The sequence below is a fragment of the Dendropsophus ebraccatus genome, chromosome 2 (genome assembly GCF_027789765.1).
Source record: "Dendropsophus ebraccatus isolate aDenEbr1 chromosome 2, aDenEbr1.pat, whole genome shotgun sequence".
Classification (NCBI taxonomy): domain Eukaryota; kingdom Metazoa; phylum Chordata; class Amphibia; order Anura; family Hylidae; genus Dendropsophus; species Dendropsophus ebraccatus.
The window spans coordinates 196,009,941-196,033,729 of record NC_091455.1 but is presented as its reverse complement, the minus strand read 5'-3'; the positions used below and the strand labels follow the sequence as shown (position 1 = coordinate 196,033,729).

At 41.3% G+C, this 23,789-nt stretch overlaps 1 protein-coding gene across 7 annotated transcripts in view; it reads right to left on the bottom strand.

Moving 5' to 3' along the window:
• MPP7 (MAGUK p55 scaffold protein 7) overlaps positions 1-23,789 on the bottom strand; it is a 260,619-nt gene that overhangs the window by 134,611 nt on the left and 102,219 nt on the right. For all 7 annotated transcript variants that reach the window (XM_069959010.1, XM_069959013.1, XM_069959009.1 and 4 more), the window contains one exon: positions 13,945-14,063. In XM_069959010.1, the coding sequence (XP_069815111.1) occupies positions 13,945-14,063 (119 nt within the window). The remainder of the gene's footprint in view (positions 1-13,944; positions 14,064-23,789) is intronic.

The following is a 23,789-nucleotide window of genomic DNA, read 5'->3' as shown; positions in this document are numbered from 1 at the left end:
GGCCTGTATAGCTGGTATTGGGTGTAGACCAAAGGGTGTGGACTCAGACTATGGCTCCAGTGGTAGTGTGATGGACATCAGCACAGTCTGTACGTAATACATAGGTTGACAAGGCTGGTTAAACCAATAACCGGCATCAGTATGTCCACTCCATTTCATGGTTGCAAGCTTCAGAAATGTTAAAAAAACAGTGAAGATCATTTAAAGTGTATCTGTCGTTTACATTTTTTTTTTTTTTTTGCTGAAATCAATAGTACAAGCGATTTTAAAAAACTTTGTAATTGGGTTTATTAGCCGAAAAATGCATTTTTACCATGAAAGCAGTTTGAAGCTCTCCCCCGTCTTCATTGTTCTCTATGGAAAGGGGAGGGGTGGAGGGAGATGAGGCACCAAAACAGGACAACAAAGAGTTAATTTACAGCTACATCACCGGCTATCTTCTCTTAAGTCAGCACTGACCTCTCTGACCTCTGAATACCGGCTTTCATACAGCTCCCACTGTGTAATCCTTTGTTCTCTGCTGCCGGCTAATATCCCTCCTTCCTCCTCCATAGAACAGACAGGGGCACGTCTGATGCAACAAGTCGTGATTTCCTGATAATGAGCAGTGAATGAGAGAGAGGAGAGAGAGGAGGGAGGGGGGGGGACCTGGGGAAAGTCTTTTTGAATGCAGGTAATGGCATATTTGCCTAATAAACCCAATTACATTTCTTAAAATGTACTATTGATTTCTGCAACAACAAAAAATATGACAGTGACACGTTAAAGAGTACCTGTCCTTCAACAAGAGTTTTATAAACCTGCATGGTTTTGTTTGATTAACCCTTTGGAGCGGTGACAACGTGATTTTAGTGTTCTCAATGCTGGTATCGATACCTCCACAGGGTGCCCAGCAATTTTTTATTCTCTCTAGTTCATGGAGCAGGACCAGATATATGCTGCTTGCCAGTAGTACACACACAAGGCTCTCTTTCCCGCCACAGAACTGCACATACTCCTCTCTGCTACGCCATGATAAAATGCTGGAAGGGGTTACCTTCTTCTGTCCAAAAACTTCTGCTCCTTTACCCACAGGAGCTCCAGTGACGTGACTACTTATGTGCTGAGACAACACCCTCTTTATAATGGGATCTTGACATATACTTGATGGAGGCCTTTAACAAATGCCACACAGGGGCATCCAACACCCATAGGCTCTTATAAGATATATTTTTATTGTATTCCATTTTAAGGGAAGTCTACCACATTATATTTTATTTTATTTTTGGTATGCTGAAACGTACCAGCCTGACAGAAAGGGATGGCACTATTTTGGCCAATTTAGGACTAATAGAGACCTATAAAAAGCCCTAATGCACATGCAAAGAGAACATCACAGACTATACAAGAAACACTCCTTATAAGCGACTCAAAAAGCCTAAATAATAAGCCAATTATCCATTAGAAGAAAAATGGTGGATGTCTATTTGGGCGCTGTATCAGTTGGAATGAAGAATATAATCTTGATATGAATTTCGAGCTGTTATCTCTGAAGTCGCTCATCTTCCTCTAAGCCAAGTACTTAACCTTAAACCCTGTAAATTCTGTTTTTCTCTTCATAATTTTGAAAAGTAAAGTAGCTCCATAGAAAAACAGAAGGAAGCCGGGAATAGAAACGTGGGAAACTGCAGCTACACCCTAACAATTCTGATGCCGTACAAACAAGGGGCACCTACAAATACTCATATATATAACTATATAACACTGGCCAAAAAGCTGCAAGCCAGTTAATCCACATCCAGTACCAGTGGTCTACCAGTCTGAACACACACTTGTGATGTCACATTATTTTACCAGACAAAAACACTCTTCTGATGTCACAGTAGCCTACAGAACAGAAATGTGCTTGAAAATGCACACGTGATGTCATAGTAGCTTAGCTATCTGAAACCCACTGTGATGTCACAGCCGCTCATATATCAATGTGAAGTCACAGACCTGGCTGAAACCTATCTGTGATGTCCCCATACTCTGTCAAACTAAAACCCACTTTTGATGTTACAGAAACAGTTTTGAAGTCACACCAACTTAACTGGCCAAGGCACACCTGTGATGTCATAGTACTATATGTCATCAGACTAAAACATACTTGTGATGTCACAGCAGTGTACATGACATACACAGTATCGCTATCACAGCAGTGACCTGCCTACCACAGTAGCTTAGCTGTCTGAAACTCCCCCGTGTTACTATCCTAAAATTCATGTGATGTCACAGCAGCTTCCATGTCTCAGATTCATGTGATGTCATAGTAGCTTACCTGTCTGAGATTCATGTGATGTCATAGTAGCTTACCTGCCAGAGATTCATGTGATGTCATAGTAGCTTACCTGCTTGAGATTTATGTGATGTCATAGCAGCTTACCTGCCTGAGATTCATGTGATGTCACAGCAGCTTACCTACCAGAGATTTATGTGATGTCATAGTAGCCTACCTGCTTGAGATTCATGTGATGTCATAGCAGCTTACCTGCCTGAGATTCAAGTGATGTCATAGTAGCTTACCTGCCTGAGATTCATATGATGTCATAGTAGCTTACCTGCCTGAGATTCATGTGATGTCATAGTAGCTTACCTGCCTGAGATTTGTGTGATGTCATAGCAGCTTACCTGCCTAGGATTCATGTGATGTCATAGCAGCTTACCTGCCTGAGATTCATGTGATGTCATAGTAGCTTTTGTTTTTGAAACCCTCTGTGATGCGACATCAGCTTATCAGATACATATTTGTGATATCACAAAACTCATTCCTGATGTCATAGTAGCTTAAAATCAACTTGTGATGTCGCAGTAGCTCACCTGTTTGAGACCCACCAGTGATGTCACCTACATCATCATGGTAGCCAACTCCAGAAGCTGACACCAAAAACAGAGAGTTCCCATACAACAGATGTATATGAATTTCACTGCAAGAAAAATAAGCTCTCCACCAGATGCTGAAGCGTTTGCTCTATGGTGCTCCTAAGTCAGTGCTCAACCCCCATCAATGCTATGATGCATGACTGGGGATTACGGCAACACGAAACTCCAAAAGCATAACATAAAGCTTCCGGGAACCAAAGCAAACTCTATAATGGGCCATTCACCTAATACTGCATTTATAATACTGGTGACTTCATACGCGACACATGGATTATGAACACATTCCGGCACCATGACCCAAGTGTAAATGCCACTTCTGCCCCCCATGGAAATCCAAACCTAAATGCTGATTGTGACCTTACACAAAGACTATAAGCGTGGAAACGCTCTCCGTATATTTGTGCCACTGTAATGACTTCTCGACTTGTGTCTGGTAACCATCAGGCTCAACATTACAACATTACATCACATCCTCCACGAACGCAATGTCCCAACCTTATGTAAGACCAATGAGTGCAAAAGGCTAAACATATGCGCTAAAGCAGGGCCAGAGCTGTGATTTTGACATGTTTTCCAGAACTTTCCCTAGAAAAACACACCAAGACAATTTGCATTCTGGCCCACGGCGGCCTACTTTGGATGGGACTTCAAAGGGGACTAATAATTTACAACCAGGAATTTTGTTTTGTAAAAAATTCCGACAACTGGATTACACAGTGATGATATGTAAGTGGAAGGAGCTTCCCTGTCTGGGATAAAGAACAATCCCTACAGTTATAAATAAGGAGGGAGCTGTGATGGATACTGCTCCTGTTGTGACGTCTTTCTGCCAAATAGCCAGGCATCAATTTTGCTATTTGGATTCTTGTGGAAAATTTCAAGCTTCCAGAGTGAGAGTTTGGAAGAGAGGTTGCAATAAATTATTTGTAAATACGTATCACGAAAACAGGGAATAGAAAGCTAAAAACGTCCAAAAGAACAGCTTCATACTCAGACATAGACGTGATAGGAAGACTACCCACAGCAGCCAATAAAGGCCATGAATTATTCTTATACAATAAATCCAGAAATGCTGTTAATAGCTGATTTAAAGTCATTTAAAGAATTTCAAGCCCAAAAATAGCTATATTATCTTTTTTTTGCTGCCCCTAGCTGCTAATCTCTCTCCTTCTTCCTCTGGCAGCTGTTGTTCTTACTTTCCCCCAGATATATACCGTAGGATCCAAAGTGGTGAAAATATACATTAACTATGCATTCCCTTGGAAAGTAAGGGAGAAAGAATGAGCACGTGTGTCCACCAGTGCTTAGCTCAGTAGGTGGACGTGCATAATGCGAGACATTTCAAACACCAGATGGCGCCATAGTATATAAGTAAATTTCATAACTTTTTTTTAAGAAGCACCTTAATAATAAGCACTGTTATTCTTTATGATCTATGCAATGAATTGGATATTTATGGAGGGTTAAAGAGTTGTACGGCCATTGGCTTCAATGGAAAACATGTCTATAATTTCATAAATTTGAAGGCATGTTAAACTTTTCATTCCAATAGATTCAAAACAGTAATCCCACATGTCATGTTATAAAGGCAATCTATACTAGGAGTACAGATGACAAGGTAGAATATTATACTTCATAGAAGTTTTTTATTGCAGCTAGTATAGAGCATAGTTGCAGAAACCTTCAGATTTGGCAACGTACTCCAAACTCAAACAATCGGCATTTCCCTCCTAGCATTTGGAGAAGTTAGGTACCACCCTAGGGCTGCCTCCTTAGAGTGGCATCTAACTTCTCCAGATGCCAGGAGTCAAATGCTGAGGGTTCGAAGAATGTTACGGAACCCGAAACATTTGGCACCTCTACGTAACACTATTTGTGACTCATTGGGTTCCTAAGGTTCTGTTTAGCCCTTGTGCACAGGGTCTTATAGGCAAATGTACTAAAATATCTTCTCAATGAACGAGTCATAAGAAGCTGGCATCATCCGAAGATGGCAACAACATACACAAGTAGCCAGTTGAGCATCTCCTTATAAAAACTTCAGTATATACTGGGGCTGCTGTAAGGCTTAGGGAATCGGTGAAGCACAGCAATGGGTAATGCTGGCTTCCATACAAAGCTTTTTACATCTTTAAATCTATACATGTAACAACCTCAGCCACAGAATTTTCTCATAAAGCCCAGTGCATAGCTAGTCTTTGATGGAGCTTAAAACAACGTTTTATTTGTTGCAAGCCTGTTAACTTCTGGGACGTGGGCCCATCGAGAAGTCATCTCCACGGCTAGAAGTTTATTCTATATTACAACCATTCAGAAACAATATTATCTTTGATAACAAACAGCAGACGAGACTTCACACAATATGTAAAAGCCAACGTCTTCGGAGCGCTACTACATTTACCAAAAGACGAGAGAAAAAAAAAAAGTATTGAGCAAAAGATCTTAAAGGAAACATGGAAAAAAAAAACAAGTCTTTCTCATTTTGTGCAGATTACACCACTAAGTGTTTTGCAATTTTGGCTAAATGTATCCAGCAGGCATTCACTAGTCTGGCACTAATGTCTCTAAACTGTCTATTCTGTGTCTCGGAAGGCCAAAGAATACAGAGAACAAAGAACATCGCGATTACTCCACTTTATTTCAACATTGCTCTAATCTATTGGAACACTTCAATTCCTGCAAATAACATTCTCAATAAACCGTCTTACCTCACTGAATGTTCAGCCTAAAGTAGAACAAAAGAACTAAAAAATATTGTGATACGGTGTAGTTGGAGCACAACCTGCGGCTCTTCGAACCCAAGGATGGAGGGAGGAATGGTTTCTGAGGGAGCACCTCCCTAAACATGGAAAACTTCTATGAAAAGAAGACCCTTCAACGTCAACCAAATAAATAAAATAGAATATGACATAAAAGTAAAAATACTCACCTTCTGGTGCTCCCATGCCTTGGCTTCCCCGTTCTGTCCCTATACTTGACAACTGGAAAGGGTTGGTAAACTGAGAACTGAATGGGGGGCCAGGGAAGTCTGACCAAAGAAATGGCAAGAGACAATGGAAAATATCCACATCAAACTGTTAAAAACCAGCATTGTTTTTTAATATCCACTTTAAAGAGTGGTGACAAGGTGTCTGGCCAATCATAGCACAACAAAACACCTACTGATTTACCATATTACCATGCCAGGATGCTGTGCTTATGAAAGTACACAGGGCTAACACCATGCTAGTAAAAATAATGACTACATTTCTATTAAGACATGTGGAGAGAGAAGGAGTTACTGATTTACTGGGTTTGTAAGGTGGTGTGTAAGCGAAAATAAAAGAAACCGCAGAAGCACAGCAAGGAAGGGGCTACACATATGACCATACTGAACTGCTGCTAAGATCATAAGGAAGCCTTGATTTACCTTTAAAGGACAGAATGGATTCTCTGGAGGATCAGGATGGTCTCATAGATTGCCCAGACTCTTCATCTCTCCAGTACATAGCAGTAGCCAGGCCCACCCGAGATGGTGGCTTGGTGATAGTGTATATGTCATTTACCTGGCTTCTTCATTCCTCCTCTCAGATATTCCTCTCCTAAAACATTTCCCATGATGCTTCTCACTTTGTCTTTCCACAGTGTCAGCACATTGAACTTGCTTTGCTCTGAGACCTGTGCAAGTATAGCAAGAGTCTCACTGTATTCCACCGAGATGCAGCTTCAGACTATCTCCTTGTGACATGTTTCTTCCTGTCAACTCTAGCAAGCAGGAGGCGGGGCGTGTATCTGCATCTCATGGGATACACAGTGTTATAAGACTACAGCTAATCATTGTAGGAGCTGACATATATCGCTGCTCTCCTGGTCCTATCTAGCACATATGATCTGTTCTGAAGATACTGCAAGAACCTTTTCCCATAAGTTTCTACTCTCCTATAGACACATAGAAAGGGGCTGCCATGATAAAACAGCCCCTTTAAGTAAACTTCTACTTTATAGGTAATATTGAGCAATGGAATTGTCGACAATTTCCTAATTTAACATCATTAAAAAATTGGAAGCGCTTTAATAATAACATGCATTATTGCTGGAAATTTCAGATTCCTGCTGTTTATGTTATGGCGGCCGCCAGGAGAAGGCAGGTTCCGTTTACAGCAAGTCTGCATTACTCCGTCTGCTCGCAGGCAGGTGGCAGGAATTTCCAATTTCCCATACCTTGCGGCTTATAAACTCATTCTCACTTATATAAAAAAAAAAATAAAAAAAAAAAAAAGCGGCGGACCCCATCATATTATATTAGGAACTTTCTCATAATGCAAAATCCGAATATTATCTGTAATAAAACTGCAGACAAAGGTCGCCCTATTACATCTTATAAAGAAAAAGTCTGTTCAAAGTTCCAAGCAAACCAAAGTCGTTGGCGTCAAAAAGTATAAAATAAATGATCGGTACCTAATAGGGCTCTTATTATGGAAAGCTTCAGGTCGCCTTATCCCCAGGAGAAGCGTTGTGCAATTGTGAGTTACCGCACTCGAGGGGGGGGGGGGGGGGGGGGGGGGGGGGGGGGGGGGGGGGGGGGGGGCTAGAACATGAGTAACTTTCTTAAAAATAAATTTTGACTGAAGTTTCCCCCCCGAGACCACAACTTATCATTAACAAAATGCACGCTCTAACAATGTGCCTTATTATCGTATGTAATTCTATCTATTTCTTTCCCTCTTTTACATGGGATTACTTGACATCCAGCCCTCGGAGATACAGTGAGATAGAGAGCATATTTTAGTGCTAACCACAGGCCGGGCAGATGAAGCCAAAGTGATGGGAATAATTTACTTTCAATATGGGAAAAAAAAAATAAAAAAAAGCTCTAAATGACTGATCTGACAATGGGATTCATCGCCAAGCTCGCACACTCACCTCCCAACACAAATACACATGAACTGCTAGTTAAAATGATTTCCTCTGCCAGTCTGCTCTGCTCTCAAGATGGAATCGGCCCGAAGAAATTATTTATATTCTGAGCAATGAGATGAATGTTATACGAGTAATCAGATTGGGAGTTTAGTGTCCAACTGGGATTGATTAATCTGCCTCCATAGTGAAAAAGAGAGTCAAGGTAATTTCATGAAAACCATATTTTACTGCAGAGAAGTTATTTTGTAACCTTCAAATACAATATTTTATTCTAGAGCGTGTCACTTTTTTTTTTTTTTTTTTAATATACATACTTGTATTCACAGTCAATTTCAAAATTCTACTGGTCGCCCTTGGAAACAGACAACAGTTACTCTCCAGTCTGTTGTCAAACATGTGACTTTATAGCTTCACTCCAACAGTGGAATTGTCCTGTGAGCACCCCACCATGTACAGCTCCCCAATAAAAGGAAACCCGCAGTAGTTTTTTTTTAAATTACCAGCTAATTACCAGACACATACAGTGGTGCCTTGGATTACGAGCATAATTCGTTCCGGGACCGCGCTTGTAATCCAAATCCACTCTTAAACCAAAGCAAATTTTCCCATAAGAAATCATAGAAATGCAGAAAATTGGTTCCAAACCCCAAAAATAATGATTTATTATTCTGAATAACATATAAAACAAATGAAACAAACATTCAGAAACAGCAAAATATGTCATATTATAAGTTACTGTACAGTAATGGAGAGGATGGGAAACACAAGGGCGGACAGAGACTGCAGGGAGCATGAAGGAATGAGCAGGGCAGATGTGGGCACATACATGCAGCACTCTCTGTCCAGGGAGAGAGGGGTTACAGCTATGGAGATATTACCTCCACAGTCCTGTCCCCTGATGCAAGCCCCAACCTGAAGTGGATCTGGTATGATTTGGAAGGTGAGGGAGACTTCCTGGGTCAGAGTACAGTGTTGTATACCCCGCTATGCAGACCCTGCCCCTCCCCCACTCCGCTCCCACCCAGTACAGGGAGCTCTTACACCAAAGCAATGCTCTTAAACCAAATCACAATTTTGAAAAACTGTGAGCTCTTAAACCAAGTTACTCTTAAACCAAGGAACCACTGTATTTTGCTTGGTGTTTTCTTGGGCTGCAAAAACACCACAAAAAGAATGCATGTGTTTTTCTACTTAACTATATATAAATACAGGCATTTTGTAATTTGGTGTTTTAGCTCCTGTATTTTTTTCAATACAAGTCATGCAATTCTTTCACCACGTGATTTTAGGATTTCTATTGAAGAATTAGGTGGAGCGGAAAAAAAATAATGCCAATATGTATAAAGATTTTCATATGCATGCAGATTTTTTTTCTAGTATATTTTCCAACCTGTAGAAGTCTATGGGAAGAGAACCACCACTAATGTCAAACGCAGAGCATGCTGGATTTTGCTAAACTGCCAGGGAACACAAAAAAGCCAATATGCCCTGAGGAAAAAAAAACAACAACTAAAAAACATGATGTGGGCATGGCTGTTCAAATGACCCTATAGACTCTTAAAGCGGCACTATCAGCAGGTTCTTCCCAGAGAACCTGCTGATATGCTGCAGTAGTCGTTTACATTAGCAGAAGATGTCCATAAGTTACACTTCTCTCCTCCCCCGCATTGCTTATAAAATCGCTAAATGCTCTTATGCAAATTACTAGCATAAGAGCATTTAGGGCGTTGCTCATGGCCGGAGAGCATCGCCGCGGCCCGCCCCCTCCCGTCCCACCCACTATGCATATTCATAACTATACAAAACGGCTGCACAGGGAGCAGGCCCGTCGGAGACAGACTGCTTCCCGCACACGTGCGATTCCCCCGGTCTGCAGCCGATCCTTCTGACATCAACTGGTGTCAGAAAGTAATATAGATTTGTAATTTACAGCTATTTAAAATAATCAAGTCTTCTAGTACTTATCAGCTGCTGTATGTCCTGTAGGAAGTGGTGTATTCTTTCCATTCTGACACAGTGCTCTCTGCTGCCACCCCTGTCCATGTCAGGAACTCTCCAGAGCAGGAAAGGTTTTCTATGGGGATTTGCTACTACTCTGGACGATTCGCGACACAGACAGAGGTGGCAGCAGAGAGTCCTGTGTCAGACTGGAAAAAATACACCACTTCCTGCAATACATACAGCAGCTGATAAGTACTGGAAGACTGGAGATTTTTGAATAGAAGTAGATTACAAATCTGTATAACTTTTTGGTACCAGTTGGTTTGAAAACAATATTTCTCAGGAGTACCCCCTTTAATGTCTCCATGGCTAGGTTCACATTACTTCTACACATTTCTGTTGTTCTGCTCCTTTATAGGAACAGAAGATAAAATGGCAGTGCCAGATCTTATATATCCTGAAAAACAGTATTTTCAATAAAATAATATGTTGGACCAAGCAAAAAAACAAAAACATGTTCCCTGCTGATCCTGCGGACGTAGAACATAAAAATAACCAGGTTATAATTTAGACTTTTAGGTCCTTAGTGTGTGCGGTAGAGCGTTACCACCATCCACTAACATGGCTTACACTCTATGTAATCAGCCCAGGAATTCAGGAAAAATATCTTAGCGGCTGGGTACGAGAGAAGATGCCTCCGCCGGGTTTCCTGACGCTGTACATTTATGCTAGAACACTGTTTTCATGGAATAAAGCCATCGCATGAAACAACTTACTAGGATTTCACTTGACTTTGTTAAAGGAAATTATTTTAAATTAATGTGGCTACTGAAACGGTGCCATGCGGGAACTCAGAAAAATACATATATATTCCTTATAATTTTTTCTTCTGTGAACATTTATTTATTTAAGCTTAACTCCAAGTTCTTAATGCTAACCATACAAAATAAGTCTACAATGTTCTGTGCGAGCGGCCAGAGATATCCATCCAAACAAGGGCAAGTAAACATTTGTCTATGTTGAATAAGCAGTTAGAGTCGGTGGGAGAGGCTTAACCCCTCGCCTGCTGACACCAGAGGAAGAGCTCAGAGCATGGCCCGTGCAGAGTCACATAAGTGGCAGGGAAAGAATAGAATTAAAGGGGGTGTCCAACAGTGAAACAAACTGCAGTATTAAATTATACAATTAAAAACAAAAAGTTACTTGTTCATTTTTTTTTTTGTTTTAGTCTCATTACATATAAAGAGCCATACTTTTTTTTTCAGCTGTATAATTGTTTTCTTGAGATGTAATTTTCAACCAGTTTGTGGTACAGAACAGACTTCAATTCAAGTTCAAAATACATTAAACGTATTGATTTCATTTATTGATTTTTTTTTTTTTGCTGTTTTCTTTGTTCGGTGTTGTTGTTACCTTCACGATACAATTCCTGCAATGTTCAGATTTTTACTTTTTTATTCTGATGAAAAAAAAAAAAATTCTGCTGTGGTACCTGTATAAGACTATGTTGAGTCAACTACTTTGATTTACGTCCATCTTTTTAAAGGACAAAAATAAAAAAAATAAGATGCTGTGAACATACCCTAGGGGATTATGTTTTGAACATTCTGTGTTTTCAAACTTTTGAGGTACTTATAAAGTAATGATTTTTATTTCTATTTTATTTTTATTTGTTTATTTTTATTTTATTTTTTGAAGGGGAGGGGGAGGTGTTCCAGCATTGCATTTATTTATTTTGTTATGGTGTTCATCATTTGGATTAAATTAAATGTTAAAATACAGTAACTTTATCATGCATGTGTCTTATTAGGTTTTTGTTTTTTTGAGTTGCTCTTTTTGATACTTTTACAAAGTAAACACTTTCAATGGAAAGTCGATTTTTTTGGTTACTGAGCACTTTTTTTTTAATAAACTTCATTTTTTGGATATTTGGGCCCACTAGGAGACAATGTGATCTGCTGGTCACTACAATAATGGTTTGGTATAGCAAAGCAATACTGGCCCTTTAGTGGTAAGTGGACGGGCAATATATTCCTGATCCTCCACTGTATATATATGTTGGCGGTGGTGAGGATGTGTGTGCATTGGGCTCAGGGGCTGAGCTCTCTCCATACACACCGGGCGTCTTCTGCAGGAGATACTCGCTGCTAATCACTAGCTTCAGTAATCTTTTTTTAATGTTGCTTTGGATCTTTCCCCAAAATAACCTGATTGTGCCCCTTATTCTTGTGTTCAGTTTCTTCCCTGAACCTTATTTAGTCCTTTAAAATATTTAAAGGTTTTAATCATGCCCCCCCCTTTTCCTATATGGTTCCCATCTACACAGTATAGATCTACTGCGCAGCTCCCCGAGGCTACCGGTCGCTTATGTGGTTTTAGCATTACATTGGGCAGCAACTAGTCATCTGTGCGAGAAACCGTCTGTGACTAGTCATAGCTCTTTTTCTGTCAGTGCGTTCAGCAGCACCATGCACCATTTTTGTAGCTGGTCTTTGGACGCATTCTATTTTGACTGTTTTTTTTTCTTCTTTTTATTTTTTTTAATTTTTTTATTAATACCCCTTTAAAAGAACAAAAATATGAATGATTTTATTTTTTATACCCCAGCCAATCCCAAATAAGAAAATAATTTAAAAAATCTTGATAGTGAGTGAGAAAAAAACCCCCACACATCCATGTCTTACAGGCATTTTAGTCTTTAGAGTGTTAAAAAAAATGTGACTGCTTTCTTTCAAAAACAGAATCATACAGGCTGATAGCCGTTCTGCCCAATTCACTTCAATGGTGGTAAGCTGCAGTACCAGACGTTTTGCTAATCCTGCACAAGCCCTTAAAGGTAACTTCACACATACCGGATTTACAGCGGATTTTACACTGCGAGTTTGCAGGATACATTAGCCCGCAGGATGCATTACCTGCTTGGTGCCGCAGCTGCATGTGAGGCTCCCGTTGGTCCAGCTCAGCCAATCAGTGCACAGCCCCACCGCAGTCACTGATTGGCTGAGCGGGACTGACAGGAGCCTCACATGCAGCCATGGCACAGAGCAGGTGATGGGCTACGGGCGGCGGTGGGTAAAGGGGCCGGGTTACATGCTTGTAGTGGAATGCAAATTCCGCTGCCGGTATGTAACCCCATTGAAAATCACATTACCAGGATTCGCAGTGGATTTCGCTGCAAACTCGCAGGGTGCAATCCGCTGCAGGTCCGGTGTGTGTGAAGGCACCCTAAAGAAGTATTTTAGTTTTTTTCAAGAAATCGTCCTTTCCTACACCTTTGAGTAATTTGTACATATTCTTTCTACTGCTAAGGCGTCACAGGGTGCACAGAATGGAAGCTGTGTAATGCTTCGCTCTTCCTCCGGTGGTGCTGCAAGTAAAGGGCCCTATTACACGGGATGATTATCGCACAGAAAATTGTTATATTGTTCAAATTTAACTGTCAACGATAATCGTCCTGTGTAATTTCAGGCAACAATCGAAAAATCATTTGTGTCGTTGATTTAGATCTGACCCTAAAATCATTGTTAATCGTTCGCTGTAATTCCACATTCGCTCTCTAATCGTTCATTCTTTTGCCGGGATCAGATGAAGTAAACGATCGTTGTAACGATTGTAACTAATAACTATTGTTCTGTGTAATACGGTAAATGATTTCAGGTTAAAGCATGCTGTTTGGAAAGACCGCCAGGTCAAAACGCGTGCAGCATCCTATGTTCATATAAATAAATACGTAATTGCAGCAAGTAGTGAGTGCCGAGATCTTTCTACATTGAATATTGCTTAATCCACGGTACGAAGATTAAGGGTGGAGTGCCGGTATACAGACTTAATTTTCCTTATATAATTTAGTTTACTTTATTTTTTTTTATATAGTAGCTAATGCAATTTAACCTCGAGGCAATCAGATGGTAAAATATCGATTTTTACAATGCCACCACTAACTAAAATGACTTTCACTGAGAAACACTCCAGGAAGAGGTTTTCCTGCCGACTGGGTTAAAAGTGCCAATAGTCAGCCCTATGAAAACTTTCTTCACTATAACATAAAAACTGCAGTTTCCTGTTCTACCAGCCCAGACTTTCGCTCATAATCGTCATATCTACTTTACACCATCCGTGAGTTTTAAAAGTTCTGAGGCCATTCAGACATAATCCCTAATAATGTTGTCTTTGAGTCATGAATGGCATTTCAGTATGGCTTACCTTCACCAGTGAATGGAGACTTTTTTCACCAAACATATCCCAAAGGAAGGTCAGGTCTTCCTGGCTGTCCACATGCGGCTGCAGCTGGGCCGGTAGCGTAGCCAAGAGCTCATACAGACCTATAAAATGAAAATAAAACAGAAAATGTAATCTCATTAATTTTAGTTAACAGTTCTGTGTGATGGCTGGCCTGGAGCATGTCAATAAGAGCCTGGAGTTTCCACTCAAGTCATCAGAAAGGCCGTCAAAGATCAATCCGGTAATAATACAGCCATACGACCAGAAGTGTCATTCACCAGTCACCTGGGTCGCACGCCAATGGCTAAAAATACGGAAATTTATTCTAATTAGTTAAAAGACAAATAACCAACGCCGTATACTCGGGGACTTAATTGTTTTTCCATCCCAAGTGATGCTAGTCCGTGAATGAAATGACTCATCCGTTCGGCTTCCAAAAAGTAAATGGGGTGGTCCGCAGAATCTCGACTCCGGTTACTTTGAAACTTTTTTTTCTTTAATTTACTGCTCAATTAACAGTTGTATTTCCATATGTCCCATAAAAATGATGTTGATATTCTGCATTTCATACCTTTATGCCTTCATAGTTTCCGCGCTGGGCTGATCATTTCGAGCAATGATGTATAAAACATATAAATTCTACACATCATATATAGAAAGCCTGGGGCTGTGCGTCTACTTGGGTCACATTATGGGATCCTGTGCAGGCTAAAGTTAAGTGCTTTACTGCTTCAGATAGGCAAGTCCCACCGGTGTCCTAGTCTGCTCTCCTTCCGGTGAAACTGAAATTTCTGTCCTCCTCTTTGGCTGTTGTTCATACATATGCAGCTAGTTGTGTTTCTTTGTTTACATAATTAGAGCCAGTGCAATTTTGCTTTGCGATCCATGTGATAAGCGTTACCAGTCTTCATCACTGGTGTTTTTCTTATAATAAACAACCTCACGAGGCCTGGTAATGCTGATCACGTGACAACGCCCGGTCAGACTAAATTGCAGAGTCAACATAAATCAATTGTGTTCTAATTATGTAAACAAAGAAACGCAACGATACTGCGAATGTGTGAACACAGCCTTTCACTTGATTGTCGTGCTGTGTTGAGCACAAGTTCTAGTTAACTTTACAGAATTTTGCCAGGATTGTAGTCACCAAATGTGGCCAAATGCATTCCCCCTATGTGGTCACCAATAGCAATGCAATGTTGCTGCTCAATCCCGTCAACATTGTACGGCTCTGGGTGACCACTTGGGCCATGGTGTCAACCATATGTGTTCACCAAAATGTGGGAACACATTTTTGCTGTCACTTGTACTGTGTAAAGGCACTGAAAACGAGTGCTGATCTTGCTGATCAGCGCTCGTTGGTGTCGTTGCACGGCCCCATGTTTTACCCTTCCCCTTCAGTAGTGGGGCAAGCACCGACACTGTTTGAAAGTACTGGTAAACAGTGTCAGATTGAGTACAGACCTGAACCATCAGAAGAGTAACATCTAGTTGTCAATGTATTCATACACTTCCAGGAGGAATATTACAGAAATAGGACCATGTAGACCTCACTAGGTTCACATATGGAGGCTGTGTTATTACAGATTCTTTTTAAAATGCAGGAAAAAAATCAAATCTTTTGGTTCCTGGTAAGATGAAAGGAAGCCATGATGGAAACCAGGCAGACCCTATTATAGTTAACAGGGTTTGTTGGGTAACTGACACTTTTTCTACGACAGAAACCAAAAACTGGGCAAGGACATGAACGTAGCCTGAAACACACATCAGGAGGCCATACTTAAAAGCCACTTTAAGGCTGGGTTGACACATGGGGGGGGGGATTTATCAAACTGGTGTAAAGTAGAATTGGCTCAGTTGCCCCTCGCAACCAATCAGATTCCACTTTTCATTCCTCAGACTCTGAAAAAAAGAAAGGTGGAATCTGATGAAGTAGCCAATTCTACTTTACACCAGTTTGATAAATCTCCCCCATAGTACGTTGATCTTTAGCCAAAACAAAAAATCAAAAAAAGGTGCAAATCTTTTCATTATAGTTTCTCTCTACTTCTGTTTTTGGCCACCGTACTATGCATGATCCCAGCTTCGTGTGTTAGACACCATTCAAGTCTCGTGGCAGCCATAGCACATAGCAGCCATGATGTACTGGTGTGTTCGGTCAAAGGGTAAACAAAGTTCTCATCCCGTAGCACCACTATGGGTACCATCAGTGAGAACCATGAACCATGCAAAAGTACATTCTACCCAACTAGATAGAGAAATAAAGAAAGTCTGTTTCAACTTTTTTTTTTTTTACCTCTGAAATTTTTTTTCTTCTTAATGAGGGTTAAGCCCGACCTGCAGCAAATACTAGTTATTAGAGGCAGAGTTGAGTAAGCTTGCAAGGCAAACAGTAGCTCAGTGTTCTACAGTAGCACACGGCGTAAGCTGCTATCCATCATACACAAAAACTATCAGACTGCAGTCCAAGAATGTAGCCGCACTGACTGCGCGAGCCCTCTATGGGGAGCTAACCTGGCATGAGCCGATATCAATTCATAGCACATGTTTAATTTTCCAGGGGGATTACTAGGGGTAAAAAGGACAAAATGCCTTCCCCCCCACCTTTCTGTCTGCTGTCTACGAAAATACAAACGTTCTCCAGGGATTGCCGCTACACGGGTCTGCTATTATTTTTAGTCTGAATAACTGTTGCTGTTCATCAAAAGGACAGCTTTACAAGATGTTTAACCAAAAAGGCCCAGTAACATGATAAGCTGTAAGATGGGCTTCCAACTTCTGAAGGCTAAGCTAAACATTGTATTAATGAGACGTAATGCCCGATCCTTCACAACCCTCTAAGCGCCATTATAAATGTAAATGTACTCTATAAAAACCCCACTGTTCCTATTTGTTTTTCCATCGGTTGGCATGGGGCATAAATGTCCTCTCGCTAATACATAAACACGCGCTCTCCGATTACACTTGTTTGCCGAGGTCAAAATAAGATCTGTATCTCCGGCGGTTTCTCTTAGTACATGATACACGCAGTCCCTTCAGAGGATAGAAAAGTTTTTTTCAACTCAAGTAGATTAATATACTTTTCATGGAGAAATAAATGCTCGCAGTGAATTGCCAAGTAGCGCTGTGGTCTGAATGGTGATGCGGGCGCCCAAAACACACATCCTGAAAACAGCATCCACAGAAGAGGCAATCAGCGATGGAGAGCGTCTATAACGTGGGGGTCGGACAGCCAAGGCCAAAGAGAGTCTTCAGCAAATATGGGATTACTGGAGACTTTGTGGTATGAAGCAGTTTTCATGAGAACGCACCCTGATGTGTAAGTGATGTCGGAAGGGTGGGACGTGCTTCCTTACTTACTCAGTAAATATATGCAGGGAGGAAAGCTTAGGGCCCTAGTACACGGGACGATTATCGTGCGAAAAATTGTTATATCGTTCGAATTTAAAGGATAATCGTTCTGTGTAATTGCAGGCAACGATCGAAATTCGTACGTCGTTGATCGTTGATTTAGATCTGAACCTGAAATTATTGTTAATCGTTCGCTAATTGTTCGCTGTAATTCCACGTTCGTTCAAGTTCCGCATTTTTTCACTAATCGTTTCGTCCATTGTTTTCCTGAGATCAGAAGGAGTTAAACGATCACAATAACAAGGGTCCGCAAGGGTCCATTTACACAGAAAGGTTATCTGACAGATTATCTGCCAAAGATTTGAAGCCAAAGCCAGAAACAGACTATAAACAGAGATCAGGTCATAAAGGAAAGCCTGAGATTTCTCCTCTTTTCAAATCCATTCCTGGCTTTGGCTTCAGATAATCTTTCTGAGTAAATGGACCCTAATAACGATTGTATCTAACAACCATCGTTCTATGTAATATGGTGAACGATTTCAGGTTAACGATAAACAATCTCGTTTGCGATCGTTTATCGTTAGTTGTTAAAAATCGCTCCGTGTAATAGGACCCTAAGACTTTGTCATACTCCTCTGATGATGGTTTATTTCCTTGCGAACAAAAGGACTGAGTAAATGAAACCCAACATGCCTGATCCTCCTTTACCTTGGCAGAGTCCAGTTGAACAGTCCAGTGGGGCCACCAAAATGAATGTTTTTTGGGGGTTTCGTTAACTATTTTCTAACATGCAAGGGTCCTTTTACAAGGGATGATTATTGCACACAGCACCCTCACTGACTGTAATAAAGTCTTGTAAAAGGACCACCAATCAGACCAAGAAATCTGTTGTTCGTTGGCTGGTTGAATGTTTTGTGCTGGTGTTGAAATCATCAGTAGTCGCAGGCTTGTTGTCCCGTGTAATATTTTAGGAATATATAAAGACAGAAATAACAATTTAGAGGAAGAACACACGATGCAGTGATATTTCAACACAGCCCGGCCGCCTTGTACAGGCTCTGCAAACAAGAGTCATTGACTATCCGGCTCTTGCGGAGCATAACGGACCTGAGATAAGCCACCGCCAGAGGGGTCTAAAAGCAGCTTTTCTCCACTCTCCATTGTACACATGCAAAGTCGTGCATGGATAAGGGGTAGTCAAGAGGAACAACCATTGACCCAACGAGATTTCGGCCCACAGCTTTTATAGGTGTAAAGCGGCTTAATTATTTGAGCAGATGAACATTGTCATTTGAGACAATTATACCAGTAACGGAGATAATGTAACTCTATAAGTCCAGAAGGAGAAAGATTATATAAAGTGCACCCGGCATAACCCAGACACGGAGCTACATGTGGACATAAAACACCGGTAATTGCAGATGAGGTTGTCCGCCTTGTGTTCCTGTTTACAGGTATCATGTAAAGGCGCATCTGTAGGGGAACAGATAAACATTTACATCGTCCAAATTGCCCCAATGATTAGAATCCCCACTGTCTACGAGGTTCCCGACTGGCTTGAAAAGATCTGCGCTTTGCCGGCATCTGTTTAGAATCAGTGGTAATGCGGATTCCAAATTTTCTTATTGCAAATGACTTAAAATTATTGTCTACTACTAACCGGGTAGCCGGCCATGCTGGGTAATCATACCTGACCTGTCAATCATCTCTAATGTGATCAAGAACATCTGGAACATGGGCAAATTTGTTATTTCTAAGTTGAAGAGTTATGCGGGAGGCAAATTATAATGGTTGTCTGAGTATGTCTATTTACCTAGATGCTACAGGATAGAGCCGAGTGATTGATCCATGAAAGTGCGGCACGCACAATTACACAGAAATGCAGACCAGATTTCCAGTTGCGCGGGCCGCAGAAGACCCGGCAGTACCAGAAGATCCTAATTGTGACTCGGATTACTATGGAGGGCAACTACAAATAGCTTATTACAAGGCGGGCAGCGGATTAGAGAATTATACTTGATTCTAAGGGCCTGACATCAAGATGTGATTAAAAATAAAGTAGTAAGGATGGAGGCCATTTTCGGTAGTGATTGTGTTCAGCTATATGTGGCAAATGATGTAGTGTTGTGCAGTATGGAGAAGATGGCTATTAAAGTGAAGTCTCAAGTGGGATCATATAGTCAGCAAAACTGACATCTGTGGAATATAGAGAAAAATCTGTTGCTCTTGAACAGCCATTATCCATAAAAATGAATAGCAGCATCAAAAATTTTTACTTAAAGGGGTGCTCTATAAAAAGTAAAAGATTTTTTTAATACATTGCTTTTATAAAATTATATTACTTTTTAATTTAAACAACATTAGGAGAAATCTAGCAAAAAATTTTATTAAAGTATTGTATTGCCCCCCCAAAAGTTATACAAATCACCAATATACACTTATTATGGGAAATGCTTATAAAGTGCTTTTTTCCCTGCACTTACTACTGCAACAAGGCTTCACTTCCTGGATAACATGGTGATGTCACTTCCTGGATAGCATGGTGATGTCACTTCCTGGATAGCATGGTGATGTCACTTCCTGGATAGCATGGTGATGTCCCTTCCTGGATAACATGGTGTTGTCACGACCTGACTCCCAGAGCTGTGCGGGCTGTGGCTGCTGGAGAGGATGATGGCAGGGGGATGCTCAGTGTCCCTCCAGTGCCCTGTGTCCCTCAGTGTCCAGAAAAGGGTAAGTATCCACAGCTTCTTAAAATATAAGATTCTTTATTTAGGCATCAAAACATAAAAGAACAAACAAAAAGTGAACAGTGAGCTAAAAAAACGCCGACGCGTTGCGAGGCTCTACCTCTTAATCATGTCCCTCAGTGTCCCCCTGCCATCATCCTCTCCAGCAGCCACAGCCGCACAGCTCTGGGAGTCGGATCGTGACATCACCATTTTATCCAGGAAGTGACATCACCATGTTATCCAGGAAGTGAAGTCTTGATGCAGTAGTAAGTGCAGGGGAAAAAAGAACTTTATAAGCATTTCCCATAATAAGTGTATATTGGTGATTTGAACTTTTTGGGGGCAATACAATATTTATTAAAAATCTTCGCTGGACTTTTCCTTTAAAATAAATGTATAAGGAGCAACACTGGCCTCTCTGCTGCCGCTGATGGTTGTGTCAAGAACTGCTGCATATACACTATATTGATACAATAGGGCTGGATCAGAGCATAGGAGTGGGGACCATTGCTTAGACAGCTCTGTAGTTCCCGACATGACTATTGGTGGCAGCGGAACCCGTGTCCCCTCTTACTGCTTCCATTCAATGAAAAATAACGTTTAAATAAAAATTGTACCTTAACATGTTCAATGGCTCTAATCTGTAGAAACAAATCTAGGTGATAAAGTCTCTTTAAAGCAGGGCCCTGCTACAATTCCCAACATGCCTGGACAGCCGAAGGGAAACTTTAGCTGTCCAGGCATGATGGGAATTGTAGTTTTGCCACAGCTGGAGGGCCAAAGGTTCGCCATTCCTGCTTTAAAGAGATACTGCCACACCCTTTCTATAGTTGCCATTTTCCACATAATCCTCTATTCTTCATATTACAAAAGATTTTATAAACACTGTCCATGTCTTCTTTTAGGTATAAAAACGCTTTTTGAGCAGTGGACAGTGTCACAGAGGAGGAACTTCTCTGCCATTGAGTCCCTCCTACTGGCCAACCGACACCATAAGCCACACCCCCAGTGACATTGTCAGGGGCTTAGTGGGCTCCATGTGCAGCACTAGCACCGTGTCGGCATTTCCTTACCAACCCACCACACCTCTGCCACTGAGACATAACTTGGCGCTTGCACTGCATTATGAGTGCCCCCCCCCCGCCGACCTCACTAGGGGCGTGGATTATGGCCCTAGATTAAAGTGGGGAGAAGAGACCCAACAGCTGAGAAGCCCAGCCTCGATAAGACTGTCCAACATTGAATAAGGGCATAATTTATACAAGGAAATTTTGTAATGTGGAGGACACAATTGATGGAGTGTTAAACAGCAACTATGGAAAGCGGAAGACAGTATCACTTTAAGACTGTAGGGCAAGTGACTGCAGCAGGCGCCTTCCCCCACCCTGCTCTGCAGTAAATAGAAGACATCTAACGGCTAAACCACGTCCTTCAGCTGTCTTCTAGGAAAGAAAGAGGTCAGATGAAGAGATGAGCGCAACTCAAGCATGCTCTAGAGCGATTATTTGGCACATGGATACCAGAGACCCAAGAGGTTGGATGCAGCCCTAAGGAGTACGGAAAAACATGGCCATAGGCCATAGACTGTATCCATGTTTTCCCGGATTCCCAAGAGCTTTATCCAACTTCCTTCTCCACCGGTATACAAGTGCCGAACAATCGAGTTGCACTTATCTGTAGTCAGATGATTTAACGCCTTACTTCAATTTTAACATTTCTTAACTTCAAGAGCAGGCGGGAAAATCCTGCAGAGAATCCCACTGAGAAGCAGTGTGGACGAGTTTATGTCTTGTCTAGTTTCATCATTCACTTCAAGGTTTACTGTTCCTTCAAGTTACAATTGAAGCACACACACTTGTACAGCGCCTCATGTGCCAGCAGTATAAAAAAAAAAGCCGAATAATACAGGTGCTGCCATTAATGACTTTTTTTTTTTAAATAAGAGAAATTGTTAATTGAAAAGGAAATAAAAAATCTCTCACAGCCTTTCCAACACAAGATACATTAAATTTCCGCCAAAACTTACCTAACATTCCAACATTTTATGCCATTGGAAAGCATTCTAGATTTTTTTTTTTTTTTACTTTCCTTTTCTTTACGATGTATATTTTTTGGCCGGTATACTAAGTCTGGCGGGTTGAGAAACCTGAAAATATTTCTTTTTTTTTTTTCTTTTCTCAAATGGAGAAAAACGGGACATAAAACACATTGAACAGGTAAAAATAATGCCCAGCAAATTCAAGCAAGAAGAATGGAAGGAAAGCGATTTCCTTACAAATAACGTCACTGTACACAGCGAGATGTCCACAAGACAGGCGACTACACAACAAAGCCGAGCTTGGCACTTCTAAGAAAGAGAATATGTTGGCCCGTCGCAGCCAGTCCAATAGGTACTGTCATCGCCATTGACACATAATAACTAATACAACGGGTTGGCTAATTTAATAAAAATTATGTGTGCACTGGGAAATAATTTCTAATTCTCAGGTGTTTTAAGCCATGTGTGCAAATCTATTATGTAAGGGACATCATAATTCAGCCGCTTACTGGTCTGCCATGATGTAACGCCATTCACCGCGTTCAGGTAATGAGAAATGAAATCTAGATTGGAGTCTAGGCCCCGGCACGTAAAAGATTTCAGCTCAGAAGCCCCTCAATTTTCCAGAGATTAGTTTTATAGTACTGCGCGGAGTTAATTAATTTAAGTGTAATGCCAAGCCGCGGTCTACCGGGAACGTGTTAGAGAGATCAACCCCCGAAATATTGTAATATACTAATCACTTACCTTAGGTGTCTGGAAATGAAAGGAGATCCAGCAGACGTATGGCTTTATATTATGACTCCGGTAACTAACGGGGTTCTTCGACATTGTACAAATTGGAATTTAAAAGGGTTGCCTCAACTCGACATTTACTCTTAGGGTGTGTGCACACGGAATTCCCGCTTATGACCTGCGGCGGACTCTGTCGCTCGCACCCGCACGCGGCGGCGCGCATCTTTGCCTGTGCCATAGACACTATTCTATGCACGGATGGATTCCGCCTAAAGAATTGACATCAATTCTTTCGGCGGAATGCGGAATCCGCCCGTGCATAGAAAAGTGTGTATGGCAGAGATGCGCGCCGCCGCGTGCAGGTGAGAGCGACGGAATCTGCCGCGGGTCATACGCGGGAATTCCGCAGTGTGCACGCACCCTTAAACAGCAACCTTCACTTTTTCAGACTGAATTTGTACAAATAAAAGAGTGCCCGTTGGCATTTGCCAGTGCTTATGTTTTCGAGGGAGAAAAATAGAATAGTGTAAGGATCTAAGCGACTTTACAAATGACTATATGACTGGGTGAGAGCATTTCAAAAATAGGTAGGTGTTGGAGAGTGTACCAAGTATAGAGGTTAGTAATAACCAAGAGGAAGGACAACTGATAAACTGATGACAAGGACATGGATGACCAAGGCTCACTGATGCATGGTGGGAGCAAAGGTTAGTCCATCCGGTCTAATCCCATAGAAGAGCTACAAAAATCCTCATATGAAGCAAAGAGATTGGATGCAGTCAGTACATGAACGGAGCCATACAGTGATGGTAGAAGTCTGCTTGGTCTGGTGAATCATTAGGGATGGTCCGAACAGAGTTCGGTTCGGGTTCGTAAGAACCCGAACTCTCTGAAATGATTCCCGCTGTCTGGCCGCTCCGTGGAAAGGGTGGATACAGCGGGAGGACAGCCTGGAAAACTGGGATACAGCC